Here is a 21,603-nt window from a genome sequence, read left to right on the forward strand (position 1 = left end):
ATATATTCATTATTTGCTACCTGTTTAAGAAAGTGAAATGTTATGGTCTCCCCTCTTCCAATGAGCTTAAAACATTTTTCCCAACAGTATATAAATCTTCAATATGAGAGGATGTATATTTATTATATAAAGCCCAGTAAAGAATAAAATTAGAAGTTTTATCCTAGTGACTTGATTTTGTGCAACTCATGAAATATCTTACTTCCTTTCCACATATAAAGAATACAGTGAGTCTAAGGTAAACTTCCCAGTGGGAAGAAAATCCCTAACCTCTCCTTGCCTTTCCCACATCCCTATTTTCTAGTACCTTCTTTCGCCCACCAACAGAGGCCCAGAACCTTCCTGGTAGTGGCACTGCTGGGTCTGCCTTCCACCAGAAAATCCAACATTCTCTCACTCATCCCCCATTAAAATTTCCATCCCAAGAACTTCCTCCTGGGGATGGACACTCAGTGCCTTTTTTTTTTTTTTTTTTCTTTTTTTAATGGGTAAGCTAGTAAATTTTATGTTATAAATATCTTACCACCATAAAAAAAAAATCATTGAAAAATTCACTGAAGAAGCCAATATGGAAAGAGGAGAACTCAATGTTTAAAATAAAGCCAACTTTTTTTTTTTTTATTCAAGAGATAAGTACATAGCTTCAAGCTCAAGGTCTAGGTTGAGGACAATCATTATGAGTCCTATTAAAGGACAACCAGTTTAAAGAACACTGTCAGGCAAGCTACCATGTAGCTCTCCTTCACTCCAGGCTTAGCTGTTCCAGACTTCCCAGTACTGATGAAGGATCATGTTTTTGTTCAGCTTTGCCCAGTGCTGTCATTCATAATAGATAAATGAAAAGTCCCAGAAACCTGTTGTGTTTGGGAAGGTTTTCTTTTGTTCCAGGCTTCAGTGGTTAATATGCTTGACAAATTTCAGAGTCTCTATCTCTGTAGACCAATGCCAAAGAATTGCTTTCTGGATTCACTGTTAGCAGCTCTTCGTCTTCATCTTTGGCAATGTAAGAAGTAAAACCACCATATTCTGGCCCCCAGCCTTCACAGCCACAGTGGAGAATTAAGTCTAGGGCAAAATCAGCCTTGCCATGGTCACAAATTAAAAGTGTGGTGACCAGTCTTCCAACGCCTCAGTTCCCTTTGGCATGTGGGAACACCTGATTCATTCTTTGTTTCATTTTCCTCTGACTCGGTCTGTCTGGTCATGGCTCTGTTGGCTGTTGATGCTGATGGCTGCCTGATTATTCTGTGGCTCAGGAGGGCTATAGCCAGTCCCTTCCTCAGTTCTATCAGCAGCAGAGGCTGCTGCTTCCTCTTTTTTGTCATCCATCTCATCTTCCGAAGGGGCCAAGAAGTGAAGCTTCAGGCCTGTGAAGTTGGAGAGCAGCAAGAATAGTGCCTCAGAGCAAAATAACTTCATGCACTCCTTCAATATATCAGGAAGCTTACTCTCCTCAGCTTTCTCATAGAATCATCTTTTGTTGGCCAGGCACGGTGGCTCATGCCTATAATCTTAGTACTTTGGAAGGCCGAGGTAGACAGGTCACCTGAAGTCAGTAGTTCAAGACCAGCCTGGTCAATATGGTGAAACCCCTGTCTCTACTAAAATAGAAAAATTAGCTAGGCATGATGCCAGGTGCCTGTAATCCTAGCTACTCAGGAGGCTGAGACGGGAGAATTGCTTGAACCCAGAAAACGGTGGTTGCAGTGAGCCGAGATTTAAAATTTAAAAAATGATAATAAAAAAAAAAAAAACCTTTTCTTAGGGGGACCTCAGCTGCTCTCTTCCACATCTCCATTCTCCAAGGCCTCACAGACCTTTGCAAATTTCTCAGGCTTAAGAAATTTCTTAGGAGAATTTCAGAACTTTCTTCAAACTCTTCTTGAGTTTGAATTTGGTAATCCATGTCCAGACAAGTACGGTTGATCCAATCAAACAATTTCATCTTCTTGTGGGGTGTGAGGGCTCCAAGGTATGAGGGGGTTCAAAGTAGTTGGGAGGCCTAGTCAGTGAAGGACCATGAAACCAGCCACTTATAGACAAACGTGACTTCAGACAGGACTTTGGACACCTGGTGAAAGGACACTGCAGATACTTCAAAGAAAACCAGTTTGTTCCATAAAGGGATAAGAGACTTGACAATCTGCTTCGGTTGAAAGTGTTCATCAATGTTGTACAGGTCCACGATACCCCCCAGGCTCCTGTCCCAGGAAAGAACCAGGTACAGGATAAAGGCGATCCAGCGCCCTTCTAGCTCATCATCATGGCACAGCAGGGCATCAGTGAATTCATATTTAGCACAGGACACATCGATGGTTGGTTCCAGTAAATTTTAGAAATGCCAGAAAGCCAGGACCAGAAATCTTCAAACAGAATTTTCCTTAAAGCAGAGATGTGAGGCCCTCTTCTTTAAATCATCAGACTGCTGGAACTTACATAAATCATTATACTTGTCATGGAAATCCAAGTTCATAAGTTCCTTCTGAAGCCCTTACAAGAAGTCGTCTTTGGATGAAGTTTGGGATCATGCAGTGAAGAAAGGGGTCCATGTTCCTGACAATGGCTTCGTAGCTGAATGGTGTCCCACAGCTCCAGGCCTCAACCACCTGCTTTTTCAAGGTTTCCTCCATGACGGCATCTGAAAATTCCACCATCACCTCCTTCTTTCCCTTTTTTCCCACCCGGGTCCGGCCGGGCTCCACTGGCCGTTTCATCTCCTCACAAGGTACAGAGCCACGCCACATGACTCAGTGCTTTTAAAATCCATGTAGATCTCTTAATTGCCACAACTCCAAGGACCGTGATAGAGTTTAAAATGTTGGGCTGGGGAAGGAGAGTCTGGAAATAGGAACATCACAGAAGCAGCTAAGCATGAGTCCAGGTTTGAGTGGGGTATGATACTGATTTGACAGTATGATTGCACGTCACCTCTTTTTTTTCTGTAGATTGGAAATAGGAGTCTTTTGCATCCTGTTTGAGCATTCCATGGGTTGGTTTCCAACACAAATCCCTTGCTTCTCACCATTATAAGATTATTTCTGCAGGAAGATTCCATTGACGTGGTGGCTCAAGGAGGCAAACAGGCTTCAAAAGAAAATAGGCTGGGTGTGGTGGCTCACGCCTGTAATCTCAGCACTTTGGAAGGCCAAGGTGGGCAGATCACAAGGTCAGGAGTTTGAGACCAGTCTGGCTAACATGGTGAAACCCCGTCTCTACTAAAAATACAAAAATTAGCTGGGCGTGGTGGTGCACACCTGTAATTCCAGCTACTCAGGAGGCTGAAGCAGGAGAATCGTTTGAACCTGGGAGGCACAGCTTGCAGTGAGCCAAGATCGTGCCACTGCACTCCAGCCTGGATGACAGAGCGAGACTCCATCTCAAAAAAAAAAAAAAAGAAAAGAAAATAGTTCCCCCAAACTTAAGCAGTGATTCTGTAACCTAACTCCCATCATCAAAAGAGATGATGCCTCATGTTTTTAGAGAGTTTTTAAGTGTTCTATTTTCATATACATTTTGTAAGTATATGCCCTTGAGAATGTGTATCCCTTTTGTTTATTTATCATTTTCTCTCTGATGCTCCTAAGGCGGGAGAAAAAACTTGGAGGAAAAAAGAAAATCAACCAAAGAACCAAGATTTCAACAAGGTGGTCATCAAATTCTGTGTCCAGAGTGGTGCCTTCAAATGTTTAGATGCTGTAATGGCTATTTTTTGTCTCATAAACGGGGCTATTGTGCCATTTCCACTTACTATGGGAAATTTGCCAAGAGAAAAGGGTTTCAAAACTGAACAGATTTTGAAGCCACATGGCCCATTCAAATCATTATGGCTAGGATCTGTCAACCATTTAATGTGTTGTAAGCATTATGTTCAGTTCTTTACCTTGGGCATCTCATACAGTCCTCTTAATTGCTCTAGTAAGCATTATCTGCAGCACAGAGAAGTCGAGCTCTCTGCCACAGGTCTCATGGCTAATAAATGATGAAGCTGGGGTTTGATCCAGGTCTGGTGCTCCCACACTTGACCACTATCCTCTGCTGTCTGGCCCAAAATTTACAAACTCTAGGAAATCAAAATTAATATGAATTGACTTTAATAGTGCGTTTATGATAGCATTTATTGATTGAGTACCACCTGTTTGCTAGGCAATGTGCTAAGCACTTCCTCATATGCAAAACAAGCCACAGCCCTCTAAGGACTGAACAGAAAGAAATCAGATGAGAAGAATCTGGTATAAGCATAACAGACTAAACGAGAAACCCTAATTTCTTTCCTCTTGAATTTCATCCCCTGATACTTTTACTACCATTTTGAGCCCACACTCAATCCTTAAGGCTAGCCCATCTTAAATATTAATCCAAGGATGAAAACGCCGTTTTTGCCACTTACCACAACTAAGACAAGCTGACATATTCAAAAATGAATATAGCTACCATGTGGACCAACCTCAAAAACACACTACAATGAAGGAAGCCAGACACAGAAAGTCACATATTATACAATTCCATTTGTATTAAATATCCAGAATGAGTAAATCCATAGAAACAGATTAGTGGATGCCAGGGCTGGAGGGAGGAGGAAATGGGGAGTAACTGCCCAGTGGGTGCTGGGTTGATGGAAATGCTTAGGAGCCAGACAGAGGTAGTGGTTGCACAACTCTGAGGGCACTAAATGCCAGTAAGTTTGTCACTTCAGAATGGTTAATTTTATGTGAATTTCACCTGAATTGTTTAAGAAGGGAATATAAAACCTATAAACTGATACACAGGTAACATAAGACTAGAGAATCCTGGGCATCAAGTCCATAAAACTGACGTAGTCAGTAAGTTCATTTTGCTAAGGACAGAGGCCAACTTGTCTCTTTTTTCTCAAACTCCCACACCTCCCAGGATGCTACCACTCCTTTCAGCCTGTGACATGTGCCTGGCTTACAACTGAATATTTTATGGATATCCTTGAGTGTGATTAAACAATTTCGCCTGCCCACACCCAAGTTATCAGCTCTATCTCATTCTTAATCCTTCTAGAATGACACAGAGGTCTTAAAGAAGAAATTACCTTTTCAGTTTCACAGTTAATCAATGGCAGCAGCTGCACAGTAAGAATGCTCGTATGCAGTAGTGTAAGGCCTATAACCTCTTCCCACCCACGCTTCCAAGGGCTTGCTCCCTCTCCACCATCCCCCTTGGTAATTGTTGCCACGCTGAGCCTGTCTGTCTCTCAGGAGAAACTGGGACCAACAGAAAAACTGCTAAAGCAACAGCCACAGAGTAACAGGAATCTGCACTCCACAAAAGTCTTGCCTGAATTTGCCCTGCCGTGTCCCTGCTGTGTAAAGAGAAAACCTAGGAAAGACTGAGCCCCTGGTCAATGTGGTGGTCAGGTCCTGGCGGTGAGATTGGGAAATAGCTGGCCTTGAACTTCTCTGTCAGGGGCTCCCTTCCAGGGCCAGCTTTGCTATCTCTGCATTTTACTAAAGATACCATTTCCTGGTGCCTGGGGTCTAGAGGACCCAGTGGGTCACGTGAATGAGGAAGGGGCTGAGTGTGAAGCCACAGATGCCCTGTGTGTGGTGACAGCTGTGAGGTGCCTGCAGAGTGGCACCAGCCTACAGGCTGCAGGTGGCAGTCTTTGGGGAACATGAGCTCAGAGCTGCCACAGCTTCCGGTTTTGCAAGACAATGCTTCCTTCTCAAACTCCCACACCTCCCTGGATGTTACCACTCCTCTCAGCCTGCGGCATGTGCCTGGTTTACAACAATATTTTATGGATGTCCTTGGGAGCTATTAAAGAATTTGGTCTGCCTAGGCCCAAGATATCATGCTGACAATCTGGAACTTTACCTGAAATTTCCCAATTGTAAAAGGTTGGTTCAAAACATTATGAAATGGCCAGGCTCGGTGGCTCACATCTGTATTCCCAGCACTTTGGGAGGCAGAGGAGGGTGGATCACTTGAGCCCAGGAGTTCAAGAGCAGCCTGGGCAATCTAGGGAGACCCCCATCTCTACAAACTTCATGCCTTGCTCTTATGTGGGGAAAAGAGTGTAAAGCCTGTGGAGTGTTTACAAGTTTCCATAAGTAAACTATTGTACAAGTTACGGATGTATTTTAATGCTCCTCACAACTCTCCAGATTCTTCAATTTGCCCATAAAATCTGGTTTCTGAGAAAGAAACTGGAAGACACTTTCCTAGCAGAATCCAGATCATAACCTAGCATTCTCTGCAGCTGGTGGTGCTATGGTCTGTATAGCAAGAGGCCACCCAGCACAGTAGTTATGCCCATGGACTCTGGAAGTGGACAGCACCACCCTTACTGGCTGTCCCAGTGACCTGGGGTCACTTCTCTGTGCTTTGCTCTTCTCATCTCTAACATAGAGATACTAAAAGAACCTGCTGCCTTGGACTGCTGTGGAGGATTAAATGCATTCAGATATGAAAGTACTTGGAACAGTGCCTTGCACACAGCAAGCATTAGCTTTATATTCATCCAGACCATCCCTTTATATTCATCAAAAGCCAACAAGTGAGGCCTCCAGCCCGGGGCCAAGAGCCTATTGATGACATCAACCTCTTGCCTCTGGGGATGCAGGCCGTAGCTGGGCCAAACCTAGACCCACCCTTGCCCCACATGAGTTACAGGCGGAGAGGTACTCAAAGAGTAAAGAAGACAGACGCCCATGCTCCCGGTCTACTGAGAACTTCCTCTTCCTCTCGCTAGATGAACTATGAAGTCAGGAAGCTGGTGAATGTCTACAGAAACACAAAATAGAAAACAGATCTGGTCCCATTCCTTCCTAAAACATTGAATGCCAACTCATAATAAGAGCTCAGATATGTCCTAAGGGCCAAGTTATGTTTGAACCTCAGCATAGCAATGTTATCAAAAAAGCCCGCTGGGTCTCCACCTCTCCATATCAGTATTCTGTCTTAAGCTGAAGTATCAGTGACTACTTACTGAGCACCCACTACAATCAGAGCACTGTTTTAACGGCTAGGAATTGTAAAGAAAACAATGGTACCTGGTTCTGCAGAAGCTCATTCATTCTCCAAGTTAACAAATATTTATTAAATTCTCACTTTGTGCCAGGCACTAAGGAAACAGCAGTGAACACAGTAGATTAAAGCCCTGCCTTCTGGTGCACATAATGTTGGGAGATAGAGATAGATAATAAACAAATAGCTAGGTAAATTAAATAGTATGTCAGTTGATAATAAGCAATATGGAGAAAATACAATAGAGAGGGAGTGCCTGAATGGAGGTGAGTAATTCACAACAGCCAGGATGCTGACTGCAGACTCAGTGAGCCTGCCTCAGCGCCACCATGGTGGGTGGGGAAGGGAATAAGGGAGGCTTCAGCAGAGGCTGGGGTAGTCCATCAGGCCAAGGAGCAAATGGGAAAAACCAAAGAGACTCAGGGATTCGCAGCCCATGAGAGCCATGGGGAAGATGTCAAGTGCTCCTGATAGCATCACCTGAGTCCAAGAAAGAAGCTACCTCTTCACTAGCCACAGGCCCCTGCGCCCAAGGCTAGCAGAGCCACTGGTGACCAGGCAGGAAGGGTACATGGAACTGGAGTCTAGCAAATGCCAGCCCCTGACACCCCAGGAGCCGGCGTGAAGCTTCATAAGGACCTCTCCCTCTAGCTTTAAGCCACTGACCCCTCTCCCCGTACACCTGGGCCACCTTGAGGAAAGGCATGATGTCTGAGAGAAGGGAACACTGCCCAGAGGGGCTGCTTAACTGATCCGCCTGGATCATGCCTTACCTAGGCTAGAGCATTCATTTCTCTTGTTGAGAGCACAGGGGAAAATCAAATCAACTATAAATGAAGAAATTACATTTTCTCTGCCTAGGGGGAGGAGACAGGGAGGAAGAAAAAGTGGAAACTGTGAGTACAGAAACTATTTTGAGGAGTTTTGCATGAAAATGATCCAGAAGAGAAAAACTGATGACGAGAGAGAGAAAGAGAATTGACGCAGTGATGTCTGGAGGAGGAGAAAGGAGCACTTAAGGGGCAGAGCTGACTTCAGCTGCAAGTACCACCAACTGTCCCAGGGGAGCACGAGCAGAGGTGGGGGTGTGGTAGTTATCTTCAGAGAAACAGGGTGCAAGGAAACCTCCCAAAGGAGGGGGTGGTGGGTGGTGGGTCTAAGGAGAGAGGAGGGGGTATAAACCAGCAGCCTGGTGGTGGGAGAGTGAATGAGGTCAGGTGAGAGTTGGGAAGGCCGGGGGAACGAAGCACCCCGCTAGAGGTTGTGCTTTCAAGTGAAACAACGCCATGTGAGAGCAGGCAAGGAGTAGGCAGGGAATTCGGCTTCACCAGGGTTGTGGTGCTCTTGGTGGATGGACGAGGCTGACAATGGAGAAAAGAGCAAGGGAGTCGAGGGCGTCTGTGTGGGAGTGATGGCGACTGCCCGTGGAATTTACGTTGGGTAAGGGAAGAAAGTGAAGACCTGGGGCAGGCAAGGGACCGGGAAAAGGAAGGAGGAGCCAGCGATGGAGGTCGCAGTGGGTTGAAGGATTACCGGAACTGAGGTGCTAGGGGAAGAGAGCTAAAAAGAGAGCGGGCGGAGGTCAGAAAGAGGGCTGACTGAAGTGGAGGTGGAGGAAGGCTGGCAGGCAACCGTGAGGTGTAAGTTCCGTCGACAGGCGCGGCTGAGATCGGGTGGAGAGCAAGGTCATAGGTGGAAAGGAGGTCAACAAACTAGAGGCCAAGGCATTCCAAGACTCGGCATGGGTGTGAACGGCCGCAGATGCAGTGCTTGAAAGAGAGCGCAGGCACCTGGCCCTCAGGGGCTGCGGGTGACCACGGAGGAAAGCGCTAGGGAGGGCGGTTTTAGGACCGCTGGAAACAGCAGCGATGAGGGAGGCGACAGGTGTCCCTCCTCCAAGCTCACAGTCTGCATGTGAGACAGAACTGCAGGAGAAGCTTGTCCTAGGCAAAGCCAGGTGTCAGGTCCAGAATCGAGACTCCAGAGAAGAGGTTGAGGATTTAAGCCACTGAGGGGGTGGAGCTGGGCAGTGAGTAGGACGTCAGGCTTGCAAGCTCTGGGATTAGGCCGACCAGAGCCCATATCCCAGTCCCGCCTCTTACAGCCTGCTTGATCTCAAGCAAGACCGCTTTGTTCATGGGCGAAAGGAGCGCCCCGGGCCATGAGGATTAAATGGAGAGCACAGGGCCAGATCCATCTAAATTCTCAGTAAGTGTTAGCTATTGTTATTAAGACCACACCGAACAGACTGAACATCCGTTTTAGCCCCTTTCCCCAATTTTCGTTCTTTCCGGTGTTGACAAATCCTCTAGTTTTTTAAGTTTATAAAACATGTTGTACATAAGAACGACATATCACATGCGAAAGTACTCTAGTGTCCACGTAAATATTTGTCTTGTTCTTTCTAATAAGTAAACATGCTCACGGATCCTTGAAATTATCTGGTCACTGCCGGGCGCGGTGGCTCACGCCTGTAATCCCAGCACTTTGGGAGGTCGAGGCGGGTGGACCACCTGGGGTCAGGAGTTCGAGACCAGGCTGGCCAACATGGCGAAACCCTGACTACACAAAAAACACAAAATTTAGCCGGGGCGTGGGCGCTCCTGTGCTCCCAGCTACTCAGGAGGCTGAGGTGGGAGGACTGCTTGAGCCTGGGAGGTCGAGGCTGCAGTGAGCTGTGATCGCGCCACTTAAACTCCAGCCTGGACGACAGTGAGACCCTGTCTCAAGAAGAAAAAAAGAAAGAAAGAAAGAAAAAAGAAAAAAAAGAAATTATTTGGTCAATTATATGGTCAGCTCCCTCCACCACTCGCGAAATTACAGAAGAGGAGAACTGGGCTGGGCGAGACCAGGACTAGCCCAAGATTACGGAAGTTACTCGGTTGAAGAGCCAGGATTAGACAGGAGAGGCTCTAGATTCTGGTCTAGACTCCCCTCCTATTATTTAGCATTATGTCTTCCTGAGGATTACCATGAGCCCTCCTCCACCGTCAAGGGGCAGCTACCAGCCACCAGACCAGATCCCTTCGAAGGTGCCCGGTGTACCAGACTGACAAAAGCGCCCGTACAGTGCTCAGTCCTGTAACCAAAGCTGTCTAGGGTGCAGACATCGCTCACCGGACCGGGTAGGGCTCGTGCGCTAAGGGCGCCGGGTATTCCAGTTGGTGGAGAGGGAAGCGCCCTGGAACTGCATGGGCCCGGGAGAGGGCGCGGGAGCAGGGCCGGGCCGGGGCGGGCCGCGGCCGTGGGCGGAGACTGCGCGCAGCTAGCTCGGGAGCGCCTCGGAGCCCACCCCGCAGAGCCGCTTCCCGCGCCCCGCAGCGCAGCGCAGCGCTCCGCCGTCTGACCTGCCGCGCCCGCAGCGTGCGGGCTGGGAAAGGAGGCGCTCACCGAGAGGGACCACGCGCCAGGCTCCCAGCCCGACCCGGGACGCGGCGGCCACGCGGAGCACCCATGGGCAGCCCCTGGAACGGCAGCGACGGCCCCGAGGGGGCGCGGGAGCCGCCGTGGGCCGCGCTGCCGCCTTGCGACGAGCGCCGCTGCTCGCCCTTTCCCCTGGGGGCGCTAGTGCCGGTGACCGCCGTGTGCCTGTGCCTGTTCGTCGTCGGGGTGAGCGGCAACGTGGTGACCGTACTGCTGATCGGGCGCTACCGGGACATGCGGACCACCACCAACTTGTACCTGGGCAGCATGGCCGTGTCCGACCTACTCATCCTGCTCGGGCTGCCGTTCGACCTGTACCGCCTCTGGCGCTCGCGGCCCTGGGTGTTCGGGCCGCTGCTCTGCCGCCTCTCCCTCTACGTGGGCGAGGGCTGCACTTACGCCACGCTGCTGCACATGACCGCGCTCAGCGTCGAGCGCTACCTGGCCATCTGCCGCCCGCTCCGCGCCCGCGTCTTGGTCACCCGGCGCCGCGTCCGCGCGCTCATCGCTGTGCTCTGGGCCGTGGCGCTGCTCTCTGCCGGTCCCTTCTTGTTCCTGGTGGGCGTCGAGCAGGACCCCGGCATCTCCGTAGTCCCGGGCCTCAATGGCACCGCGCGGATCGCCTCCTCGCCTCTCGCCTCGTCGCCGCCTCTCTGGCTCTCGCGGGCGCCACCGCCGTCCCCGCCGTCGGGGCCCGAGACCGCGGAGGCCGCGGCGCTGTTCAGCCGCGAATGCCGGCCGAGCCCCGCGCAGCTGGGCGCGCTGCGTGTCATGCTGTGGGTCACCACCGCCTACTTCTTCCTGCCCTTTCTGTGCTTCAGCATCCTCTACGGGCTTATCGGGCGGGAGCTGTGGAGCAGCCGGCGGCCGCTGCGAGGCCCGGCCGCCTCGGGGCGGGAGAGAGGCCACCGGCAGACCGTCCGCATCCTGCGTAAGTGGAGCCGCCGTGGTTCCAAAGACGCCTGCCTGCAGTCCGCCCCGCCGGGGACCGCGCAAACGCTGGGTCCCCTTCCCCTGCTCGCCCAGCTCTGGGCGCCGCTTCCAGCTCCCTTTCCTATTTCGATTCCAGCCTCCACCCGCCGGTACTTCCCATCCCCCGAGAAAACCATGTCCTGTCCCCCAGGAGCTCTGGGGGACCCCAGGGCGCTTTGAGGGTGGGATCCCCGGATCCGATTCAGTAACCAGCAGTGCTTTTCCAGAGCCTCTGAGACCAGAAAGGAGAGTTGGTAATTCTTAATCCAACCACCTGTTAGATGCCACAGATGAGGAATCCTCACAGTGCTCTTGAGAAGACGAGGGAGATTTCATTAAGCTAAAATTTTTATTTAATGTTAAGTGATGCTGAAGGCTAAAGTAAACCTTGCTCGTATCAAAAAGTAAAGATTGTGCAGACCTGTTGTAGAATTCTTTTCAACAGAGAACAGAAAACTTGTCTCCGAAGTGGGTTTGTGGAAGGAAGCCTGCCAAGGCGGCTTGTTCAGAGAAATTGCTCCTTCTGGTTTATGTCCAGCCTTGATAACACATATGGGAGCCTACTATGCAGTTTTAAAGCAAGTATCCATGCAGCCTGCAGCCTGGTCATTTTTTCTGGGGTGAGGATCTGCCTAGGTAGAAGTTTTCTCTAATTTATTTTGCTGTTACTTGTTATTGCAGATGGTTCCTTGTCGGGGTGGGGGGTTTATTTGCTTCCCAATGCTTTTGTTAATCCCGGTGCTGTGTCTTATGTTGCAGTGGTGGTGGTTCTGGCATTTATAATTTGCTGGTTGCCCTTCCACGTTGGCAGAATCATTTACATAAACACGGAAGATTCGCGGATGATGTACTTCTCTCAGTACTTTAACATCGTCGCTCTGCAACTTTTCTATCTGAGCGCATCTATCAACCCAATCCTCTACAACCTCATTTCAAAGAAGTACAGAGCGGCGGCCTTTAAACTGTTGCTCGCAAGGAAGTCCAGGCCGAGAGGCTTCCACAGAAGCAGGGACACTGCGGGGGAAGTTGCAGGGGACACTGGAGGAGACACGGCGGGCTACACCGAGACAAGCGCTAACGTGAAGACGATGGGATAACCAGCACGGCCAAGCCAGGCTCCTCTTGCAGTTCTAAGACTTTGGGGAAAACAGGTGTGTAGAGAAATAAAGACTGAAAGTGAGGAACAGATCCTGTTAAGAAGAATGGAAAGAGGGTTGCAGTTGTGCCAGTTGGTTAAGAAATAGACCGCATGATTTATTTAACCAAGGTATGAAATGTAACTGTGCCAACCTTTCTAGTTTCCTTCCCACGTACCTCCTAAGGGAGGTCGATTTTACCATCATGAAATCCCACATCTCAAAGTGTGCTCTTGTGTGATGGTTTCATGAAGTCCTCATTCTCCTACTCTTCGGAAAGATGATTGTTCATTTTACAGCTAAATGATACACAAAGATGCTGCCCCAAAACTGCCACCTCTGAGATCATGAGTGTATTTTATGTTTTGGATGTAAATGTAACAGTACATCTACAAGGAACCAGGATAATGATAGTTTTGATCCAAGAAATGATTTAATACCTATGTATGGCTGCAAAAACTTTTAGAAGTAAAAGGAATTCTGGGTAGACTCCAGTGTTCAGGGGTCCCACCTCTCTCCAGATCACAGCAAATCATAACGTTTAGGCAAAATAATAGCCTCTTTCAGAAGTATTAAGCAATTGTGTTGCAACCCACTTCTCCTTGACACTGCCCATGGGACCTTCCCAGTGCCACTGGCCATGGGGTGGCAAACTTTGGGCATCAACATTTGAGAGTAGAGAGCTCAGCAGGACATGGCTTTCTCCAGTGACTACAAATGACGTTTGTAAAGAGCTATTTAATATGCTTTATCTCACCTCAGCTTGGTGGGGTGACTGCTGTTGTCAACATTCCTGTTTTGGAAGTGAGTCTTGGATTGCCCAAACAGGAGCTGGTGAGCTGGAGTCTGAATCCAGTGTTTAAGTTGCTCACCTAATCCCAAGCCAAGATGCTGTCCTTACTGAAAAACGCCAGCCAATGGATTTAGTCAAGAGTGAAAGAGAACTCACTGGACATTCTGATCAACAACTCTGTAACTTTGTTTTGTTTTTTACAGTTTAAAACACAAATATTTTTAGAGGGTTACTGCTGTCACTCAGCTCCAAAGGGCTTCACTTATGCCACCTTCTGTATGAATGGCACCCCCCAAGATGTGGGCAGGGTACAGCTTTCACAGTTGTACATGGGACCTTTTTTGGGGCTTTCAGATTGATAAATTCAAACCTAAATTACAATAGGATCTTGATTTGTATGAGGAATTTGTCCTGAGACCTTCATGAATCTTCACATCTACAAATACCAGTAAAGTGACAAATGCTATAACTTCAGAGTTATAAAGACAGATAGACATAAAGTCACATTGAGACTTGGAGGCTGGAGAGGCAGCTCCGTTGATTCACTGACTTGATGTCTCTGCTTCACAGCCCACAGTTTGGGTGGCTTTGGTAAATGTCTAAATTACTTTCCGCCACAGGCCACCATAGTCTCTTTTGAATAGTTAAAACTTACAAAAGATGAATACATAAATAACAAGGGTCTGCCCGACATGCATTCAAAGTTCTGTTGCTTTCTCATTTTCTTAGCCAAAGCCCTAGCTCAGTCCCCAGCCCGGTCCACAATTGGCACAGGAATGAAGTCTCTCGTTTGCTTTTTCTCCTAGCTAGTGGAAGAAGCAGATTGCAGTCACTTCAAGAAGCATTCCCTAAACTGTGTTCTGCAGATTTCCAGGGATTATTGGAAAAAATGGTTCTGGGTTAAATATGGCAGGAAAATACCACATTGTGTTCCCCCTACCACACCCTAAACATTTCACACACATAACACAATATAGCATGTCAGAGGCTCTGAGAAGTTGTCTCAACCAACATTTCCTTGACTTATTTTATCACAGAACCAACTCCCCATCTTCCCTCCCAAGAACACTTAGTAAAATGTCATGGAGTGAGAAATACTTTGGGGAGCACTGATGTAGGGGTTCTGACAGTGGAGGTGCCAGCCTGGAGCCTCCATAACTCTCTGCTTGGTAGCACTGAGTACAGCAGCTGCCACAGTCCTTCTGCTCATGGGAGCTCCTCTCTGGAGCAGTCAGGAGTGGCCACCTCCCTAGGGAAAGTCACAGCAAAGAACCTTATTAAGATGTATATAATATTTTATTTTATTTTTTTAGAGACAGGATCTCACCCTGTTGCCCAGGCTGGAGTGCAGTGGCACAATCATAGCTCACTGTAACCTTAAATTCCTGGATTCGAACCATCCTCCCACCTCAGCCTCCCCAGTAGGCAGGACTACAGGCACACACCACCATGCCTGGCTAATTTTTTAGTTTTTTGTAAAGTTGGGGTCTTGCTGTGTTGCCCAGGCTGGTCTCAAACTCCTGGCCTCAAGCAATCCTCCTGCCTCAGCTTCCCAAAGTGCTGGGATTACAGGCATGAGCCACCACACCTGGCTCATGTATAATATTCTAAATGTAGAAGCAAAGACCTCTCTTTTGAGCTTTCTCATTCAGAATCTAGAAAACAAGGATTTACATGACACTTTCCTGGGACTTAAGCATGTTTCCAGGTGTGGGCATAGGGAGGATCACCCTTCCCTTCCCAGATGGTACCTAGCCTAGCCTAGCCTAGCCTGAGGGCCTGAAGGCCATCCCTTCCTTCAGGATTCTTGTGTGGTCTCAGCCTACTAGTGGACTGTGAAATCAGTAAGTGTGTCATATTTTTCTTTAATGGAACAGTGTGGACAAGAATAGAGTCCATTGTGTATCACATGTACTAAGGTAACTATTGTGCTGTGAAACTTTTGTTTCAATTATGTTTTGGTTGGTGTCTTTCCCGGTTCACAAAATAAAATATATTCTAACTGTGGGTCATGGTGGAAAATGTTTAAAAAGTTGTTCTAAGATCTAAAGTTTTTCTCTGTTCTTACACCGACAACTGGCTATGAAAAGGGAGGCCAAGTCAGCGAATCACTGGAGCAGGAGAATCACTGAGCTCTGGTTTCCAGTCCAGGGCTCCCTACCCACCCAACCCAGGGTGGTAATCATGGAGGCTATGGGCCAGCCACTCCCTCCACCCCAACAGAGACCCGTGCTGGCATTCCAGCCACTTCTCTTTGAGCCCCCTCTCCCTTCTGCAGGCAGAACCACTTTTGTTAGGTGAGCTGCCAACCTTGGAAGAGAGTTTGTATTTCATTCATTCCCATGGCAAATATTTACCAAGCAACTGCTAAGTGCCAGACGTGTATAATACAATACACTAGAAAAACTAGTCCATGTGATGATGTAAAAATCAATCAACTTTCTAATGGCATTCTCTGTTTGAAATGTGTATTGTGTCATCTAGACTAACATGGATTCACCATTTAGATCAGATGGAAGTGCAGAACATCAGGTTTGCACTATCTGTCTGGATGTTCCTCCTCTTTTGTATGTGAGACATTTCCACTTCTGAAGGAAATGTTCAAAGAGCTATTGCACAACATCCACTGGGATCCAAGAGTTCCCTGTGCCAGGTTCTCAAAGAGACACAGGCAATGTGCTAATGGTGTTGAAAATTCAAACACGCCCTCTCCTGACCCTTTCTACTCATGTCATAATGACATTTGCCAGTATATGGAAGCAAATTTTAGTGGTTGCACAGGTCTAGTGTGTTTTGTTTTGTTTTAGAGACAGGGTCTTCCTCTGTCACCCAGGCTGGAGTGCAGTGGCTTGATCACAGCTCACTTTAGCCTCAACTTGCTGGGCTCAAGCAATCCTCCCACCTCAGCCTCTCAAGTAGCTAGGACTATAGGCACACATCATCTTCACACCTAGCTAATTAAAAAAAAATTTTTTTTTAAGAGATAGGGTTTTATTATGTTGCCCAGGCTGGTCTCCAAGTCCTGGCCTCAATCGATCCTCACACCTCAGCCTCCCAGGGTACGGGGATTATAGGCATAAGCCACCACGCCCAGCTTAGGTTTAGTGTTTTAAAAGTGGCTTTACTTAAACATAGATGGGATGCAATATTTAATTATGAGCCCAATTTCTAAGGATTCCAAACCCTAACTATTACAGAGCCCCTAGTCTTCTACGAGGAGCCTTTGAATTCAGCGTTTCCTCTTCTGAGCGCACAGGGCACAGGCTCCAAAGGAATGCTCTGTGGAAGTCACTCAACCTGTCCCTGGTGTACACTATGTCTCTGGTGTACACTACAGAGGAGGGGACTCGACCGGCCGCCTTAGGAAAACACTACACACTTTTTAAATAGTGCACACCTGTGTACTAAGGGTTAAAAGGCTTTTTATTCCCCACACTAATTCTCTGGGTCAGTGGTTCTCAAACTTCAGCCTGCATCAGAATCACCTGGAGGACGTGTTAAGACACAGATTGCTGGGCTTCCCCCAGAGGGTTTTGGAGTTAGTAGGTCTGGGGTGGGGCCCAAGAATCTGTATTTCTATTGAATTCCCAGGTGTTGCTGGTTTATGTCCCAGGTGAAACACAGCGGGATGGCATAAGATTTCATCACACTACTCAGGGCACGCTCGACTGAAAACCTAACAACTGTTTAATTCTGAAATTTTCCATTTAATAGTTTTGGACCATGGTTGACCACAGGTAACTGAAACCTCAGAAAGCGAAACTATGGATAAGGGGGACTACTTTGTAGTTCCAAAGAAGCCATCCAGCTGGAAAAGTTCTGTTGTTGCATTTTCCACAGGCTCCTGCAAATAGGTCCTGATGGTCAAATACTCTTTTTTTTTTTTTTTTTTTTTGATATAGGGTCTCACTCTGTCACCCATGCTGGAGTGCAGTGGCACAATCATGGCTCACTGCAGCCTCAGCCTCCTGGACTCAGATGATCCTCTCACCTCAGCCTCCTGAGTAGCTGGGACTACAGGTGCACACCACCACACCCAGATAATTTTTTAATTTTTTTGTAGAGACGAGGTTTCACCATGTTGCTCAGACTATTCTCAAACTCCTAAGCTCAAGCAATCTGCCCTCCTTGGCCTCCCAAAATGTTGGGATTATAGGCGTGAGCCACCATGCCTCACCACTTAAATACTTTTAAGAAATGTTGCAATACTATATAAACTCTTTTTGGCCATACAGCTTTTTTTTTCCTCTCATATATTAACATTCCCCAAAATACTCCACCTTGAAATTCTAGAGAGAAGTTTGGGTATGAAGTCAGGGCTCACCATAAAGATTTGGGAGGCAACAGCATGGAAATGATCATCTTATCCAGTGCCTCAAAAACTTTTGCTTGCATCAGAAACACTAGAGGGCTTCTTAAAACACGGATTTCTGGGCCCACTCCAGAAGTTCTGATTCTGTAAGTCTGAGAATTTGCATTTCTGTGTAGTTTGCAGGTGGTGCTGCTGCCGCAACTCCAGGATCACACTTTGAGAACCACTGATTTAAGTGATAGAAATAGATGGCCCCGACTAGGAGAAAGCTTACCAAGATCAAAGCAGAGGCGGAGGGATGCACTCTAATGATCCCCACGCTGGCTGGAAGTCACCAAAGCAGGCAGAAGAGCAGAAAAGAAAAAGCATGTGATGCAAGTGATACAACCCAAAGGAAGAGCGTTTCACAGAGGGTCGGAGGCCAAGGGGTCACGCACCACAGGGAGCACAAAGAGAATGAAGTAGGGTTGCCAGACGAAATTCAGAGCCTGAAACTAAATTTGAATTTCTGATAAACAACATATATTTTATGTATAAGTTTAAATATTATTAGCATGACACACTAAGGGCCAGGCGTGGTGGCAAACACCGGGAGTCCCAGCACTTTCGGAGGCCGAGGCAGGAGGGTTACTTGAGACCAATAATTCAACACCAGCCTGGCAATATAGCAAGATCTCATTTCCACAAAAAAATGCATTTCTTCATTAGCTGGGCATGGTGGCGTGCCCCTGTTGTCCCAGTTACTTGAAAGGCTGAGGTGGGAGGATAGCTTGAGCTCAGGAGTTTGAGACTGCAGTGAGCTCTGATCACGCTACTGCACTGTAAAAATATAGCATACCTATTACTTACATTTTAAAATCATTTATTATTTATCTGAAATCCACATTTAAATGGGCACTCTATTTTTATTTTTAAATCTGGTAACCCTAGGATACTGGCAATGGAAAGACCACAGAGTCTGGCAAAAGGAAGGAATCTAGAAAGTGCCTTTCAAGAGAGTGCTGGGGCAGGAGCCGGAAGATGGTAAGTTGAAACGAAATGGCCACTGAGCAACAGTGGGTTAGATGGTCCCAGCCTTGGGGGCCTCTTTGTGCAGGGAGCTCAGCAGCTGATTAAGCAACTTTGCTGCTAGTCCTGTACTGTACTGACTTGTACCCCCACCCAAGAGCCAGCCTCTCCTGCTGTGGCTTGTATCCCAGCACCCCAGTTAGGAAAGCACCTACCGCCCCTGTGTTAGGCATCTGCACTGCACAGTCAGTAATTATTTTGATTTTTTTAAATCACAAAACTGAAGAACGTGTCTGATTCAGAACTTCCTGGAATATAATGTGTCATGACAATCTGTCAAACTGAAGAAGCTTCGTTTGTATCTAACCTGTTTCTAGGTGTTTATGTACACTTAGGCATTTTTTTAAGGCTTCATTTTCTCTTTCTGCAAAAGGGGTTGAATGAAATAAAATTTTGTTAAATGAATAATTAATTTACAATGAGGGGTGGTTCTTTTCTTCTTTTTTGAGACAGGGTCTCACTCTGTCTCCCAGGCTGGAGAGCAGTGGCGTGATCAGAGCTCACTTGCAGCCTCCACCTCCCAGGCTCATGCAATCCTCCCACCTCAGCCTCCCAAGTAGCTTGGACTATAGGCACACACCACCACACCCAGCTAATTTTTGAATTTTTTGTAGAGACTGAGTCTCACCATGTTGCCCAAGCTGGTCTTGAACTCCTGGGCTCAAGTAATCCGCCTGCCTCAGTCTCCCAAAGTGCTGGGATTCTAGGCATGAGCCACTGCTCCAAGCTGGGTGGTTCTTCTTCTAAAAAAAATGTAACTCTGTGTGATGACTGAGACCATAAAGGATAATGAAGTAATATTTAAATCTGTGTAAAGCAACTAGCATTGTGCCGGGTAGTAATAGATTTGATAAATACTACTTAAATGTAAATGGAGGATAGCAACATTTTGGACAGGGAAAAATATCGATTTCTTAAAAACTAAGTTCATTGCAGTATTATAATACATTATAATGGAGTGTTTAGTTATATAACTATTGCAATGTACGTATAACATATAATAATACAAGGTACTTGGTATGCCATCTGGAATGCAGTAATTCTCAGTAAATGTGAGCTAGCATTTTTGTCCTCAGTTCATATCCTATTAACTATCACTTGTTGGGTCTTTTTGTTTGTTTTTAAAAACATGAAACAAAAGTACTGAACACTTATTTTCTAAAAATCCAACAACTCATAAGAGGCATATTCACTTCATTACTTAGCTTCTTAAGGGACATCATTGGCATTTTACTCCCAAAGGATGCTATCTTTCACTGAAAGTCTTCAGTTATTTTTTGTATTTATAATAACCCCATTCATATGATTCTGAGTTATCCTCCAGCATGCATTTTTAAAAACGGGATTCTTGTGCCTAATGCAAGCATCTGGCTTTCTTAAATAAAGATGAAAATGGCCAGGTGCAGTGGATTGAGCCTTATAGTCCGAGCTACACAAGAGGCTGAGGTGGGGACTACTCTCTTAAGCCCAGGGGTTGAAACCTGCAGTGAGCTATGATCGAGCCACCGCACTCCAGCCTAGGCAACAGAGCAAGACCCCACCTCTAAAAATAAATAAAAATAAAAATGCATTTCATAAACACATTTCCCAGTAGCAGTTCCTAAGTTGGATTCTTTAAATGTTCCTTTACTAATTTCCATATACATTTTGATTTCCTTCGACAAGGAAAAAATACAAAGTATATTTTATGTTTAAGTTGTTGGGCTATATATAAAAATGAATAGGCCTGTAATCCCAGCACTTTGGGAGGCAGAGGTGGGTGGATCACTTGAGGTCAGGAGTTTGAGAACAGCCTGGCCAACATGGTAAAACCCTGTCTCTACTAAAAATACAAAAAAAAAAAACCAACTAGCTGGACGTGGTGGCACATCCCTGTAATCTCAGCTACTCGGGAGGCTGAGGCATGAGAATCGCTTGAACACAGGAGGTGGAGGTTGCAGTGAGCCGAGATTGTGCCATTGCACTCCAGCCTGGGCAACAGAGTGAGACTGTCTCAAAATAATAATAATAATAATAGGACCAGGACCCTTAACCTCAAGATTCTGTGACTTGTCAGGATGGGGAAAAAAAAGTATGTAAATAAGTATAGATGTGATTAAATAAGTTTTAATAAAGAGCAGGGGAACTTAGAGAAACTGTGCCAAGCATTAAATGTATTACTTTTAGTAACCAGAAATTCCTTCCATGGATGTAGTTAAGATTTTATAGTATTTGGGAGGCCAAGGCAGGAGGACCATTTGAAGCCAGGAGTTCAAGACCAGCCTGGGCAACATAGCAAGACCCTGTCTCTACAAAAAAAAAAACTAAAAAATTAGCCAGGTGTGGGAGTGCACACCTGTAGTCCCAAGCTGCTAGAGAGGCTTAGGCAGGAGAATCACTTGAGCCCAGGAGTTCAAGGCTGCAGTGAGTTATGCTTGCACCACTGCACTCTAGCCTGGGTGACAGAGTGAGACCCTGTCTCAAAAAATAATAATAATAAAATAAAAGATGTTATAGTGATTGTTGGCTCAAACCATGCAAACTCTGCTGAACATAGTTTATTAACAATAACTCTCCATCTGAGGAGTCATTAAATCTTTCTGAGCTCAGTTTGCTCACATGTAAAGTAAGAAGGTTAGAACCAAATTATTTGTCATCTCTTCTACATAAATTATTCTGTGAATCCCTCACTTCCCTCAGCCTTGTAGGTTTGGGTGTATTTTAGAAATTTGCTAGAATTAGGCCAGGTACAGTAGCTCTCACCTGTAATCCCAACACTTTGGGAAGCCGAAACAGGAGGATCGCTTAAGCCCAGGAGTTCAAGACCAGCCTAGGCAACATGACGAAATCTCATCTCTACAAAAACTACAAAAACATCCAGGTGTGGTGGTGCATGTCTGTAGTCCCAGCTACTCGGGAGGCTGAGG

General features: G+C 46.7%; 1 protein-coding gene and 1 pseudogene across 1 annotated transcript; one reads left to right on the forward strand and one right to left on the reverse strand.

The window, feature by feature from the left end:
* Positions 1–720: 720 nt before the first annotated feature.
* On the reverse strand, positions 721–2,845 carry LOC744628 (prolyl 3-hydroxylase OGFOD1-like; annotated as a pseudogene).
* Positions 2,846–10,371: 7,526 nt separating this feature from the next.
* Positions 10,372–12,582, forward strand: MLNR (motilin receptor). The gene is made up of 2 exons (XM_016925716.3): positions 10,372–11,347; positions 12,148–12,582. The coding sequence occupies exons 1-2, from the start codon at positions 10,447–10,449 to the stop codon at positions 12,483–12,485; spliced, it is 1,239 nt and encodes a 412-aa protein (XP_016781205.1). The 5' UTR covers positions 10,372–10,446; the 3' UTR covers positions 12,486–12,582.
* Positions 12,583–21,603: the final 9,021 nt, after the last annotated feature.

Source organism: Pan troglodytes, chromosome 14 (assembly GCF_028858775.2).
Source record: "Pan troglodytes isolate AG18354 chromosome 14, NHGRI_mPanTro3-v2.0_pri, whole genome shotgun sequence".
Classification (NCBI taxonomy): Eukaryota; Metazoa; Chordata; class Mammalia; order Primates; family Hominidae; genus Pan; species Pan troglodytes.

Bases quoted from the DNA above. Each gene is read 5' to 3' on its own strand.
- MLNR (XM_016925716.3), top strand. From the start codon at position 10,447: ATGGGCAGCCCCTGGAACGGCAGCGACGGCCCCGAGGGGGCGCGGGAG. The intron at 11,348-12,147 runs GTAAGTGGAGCC...CTTATGTTGCAG, and splicing joins GCAGACCGTCCGCATCCTGC to TGGTGGTGGTTCTGGCATTT.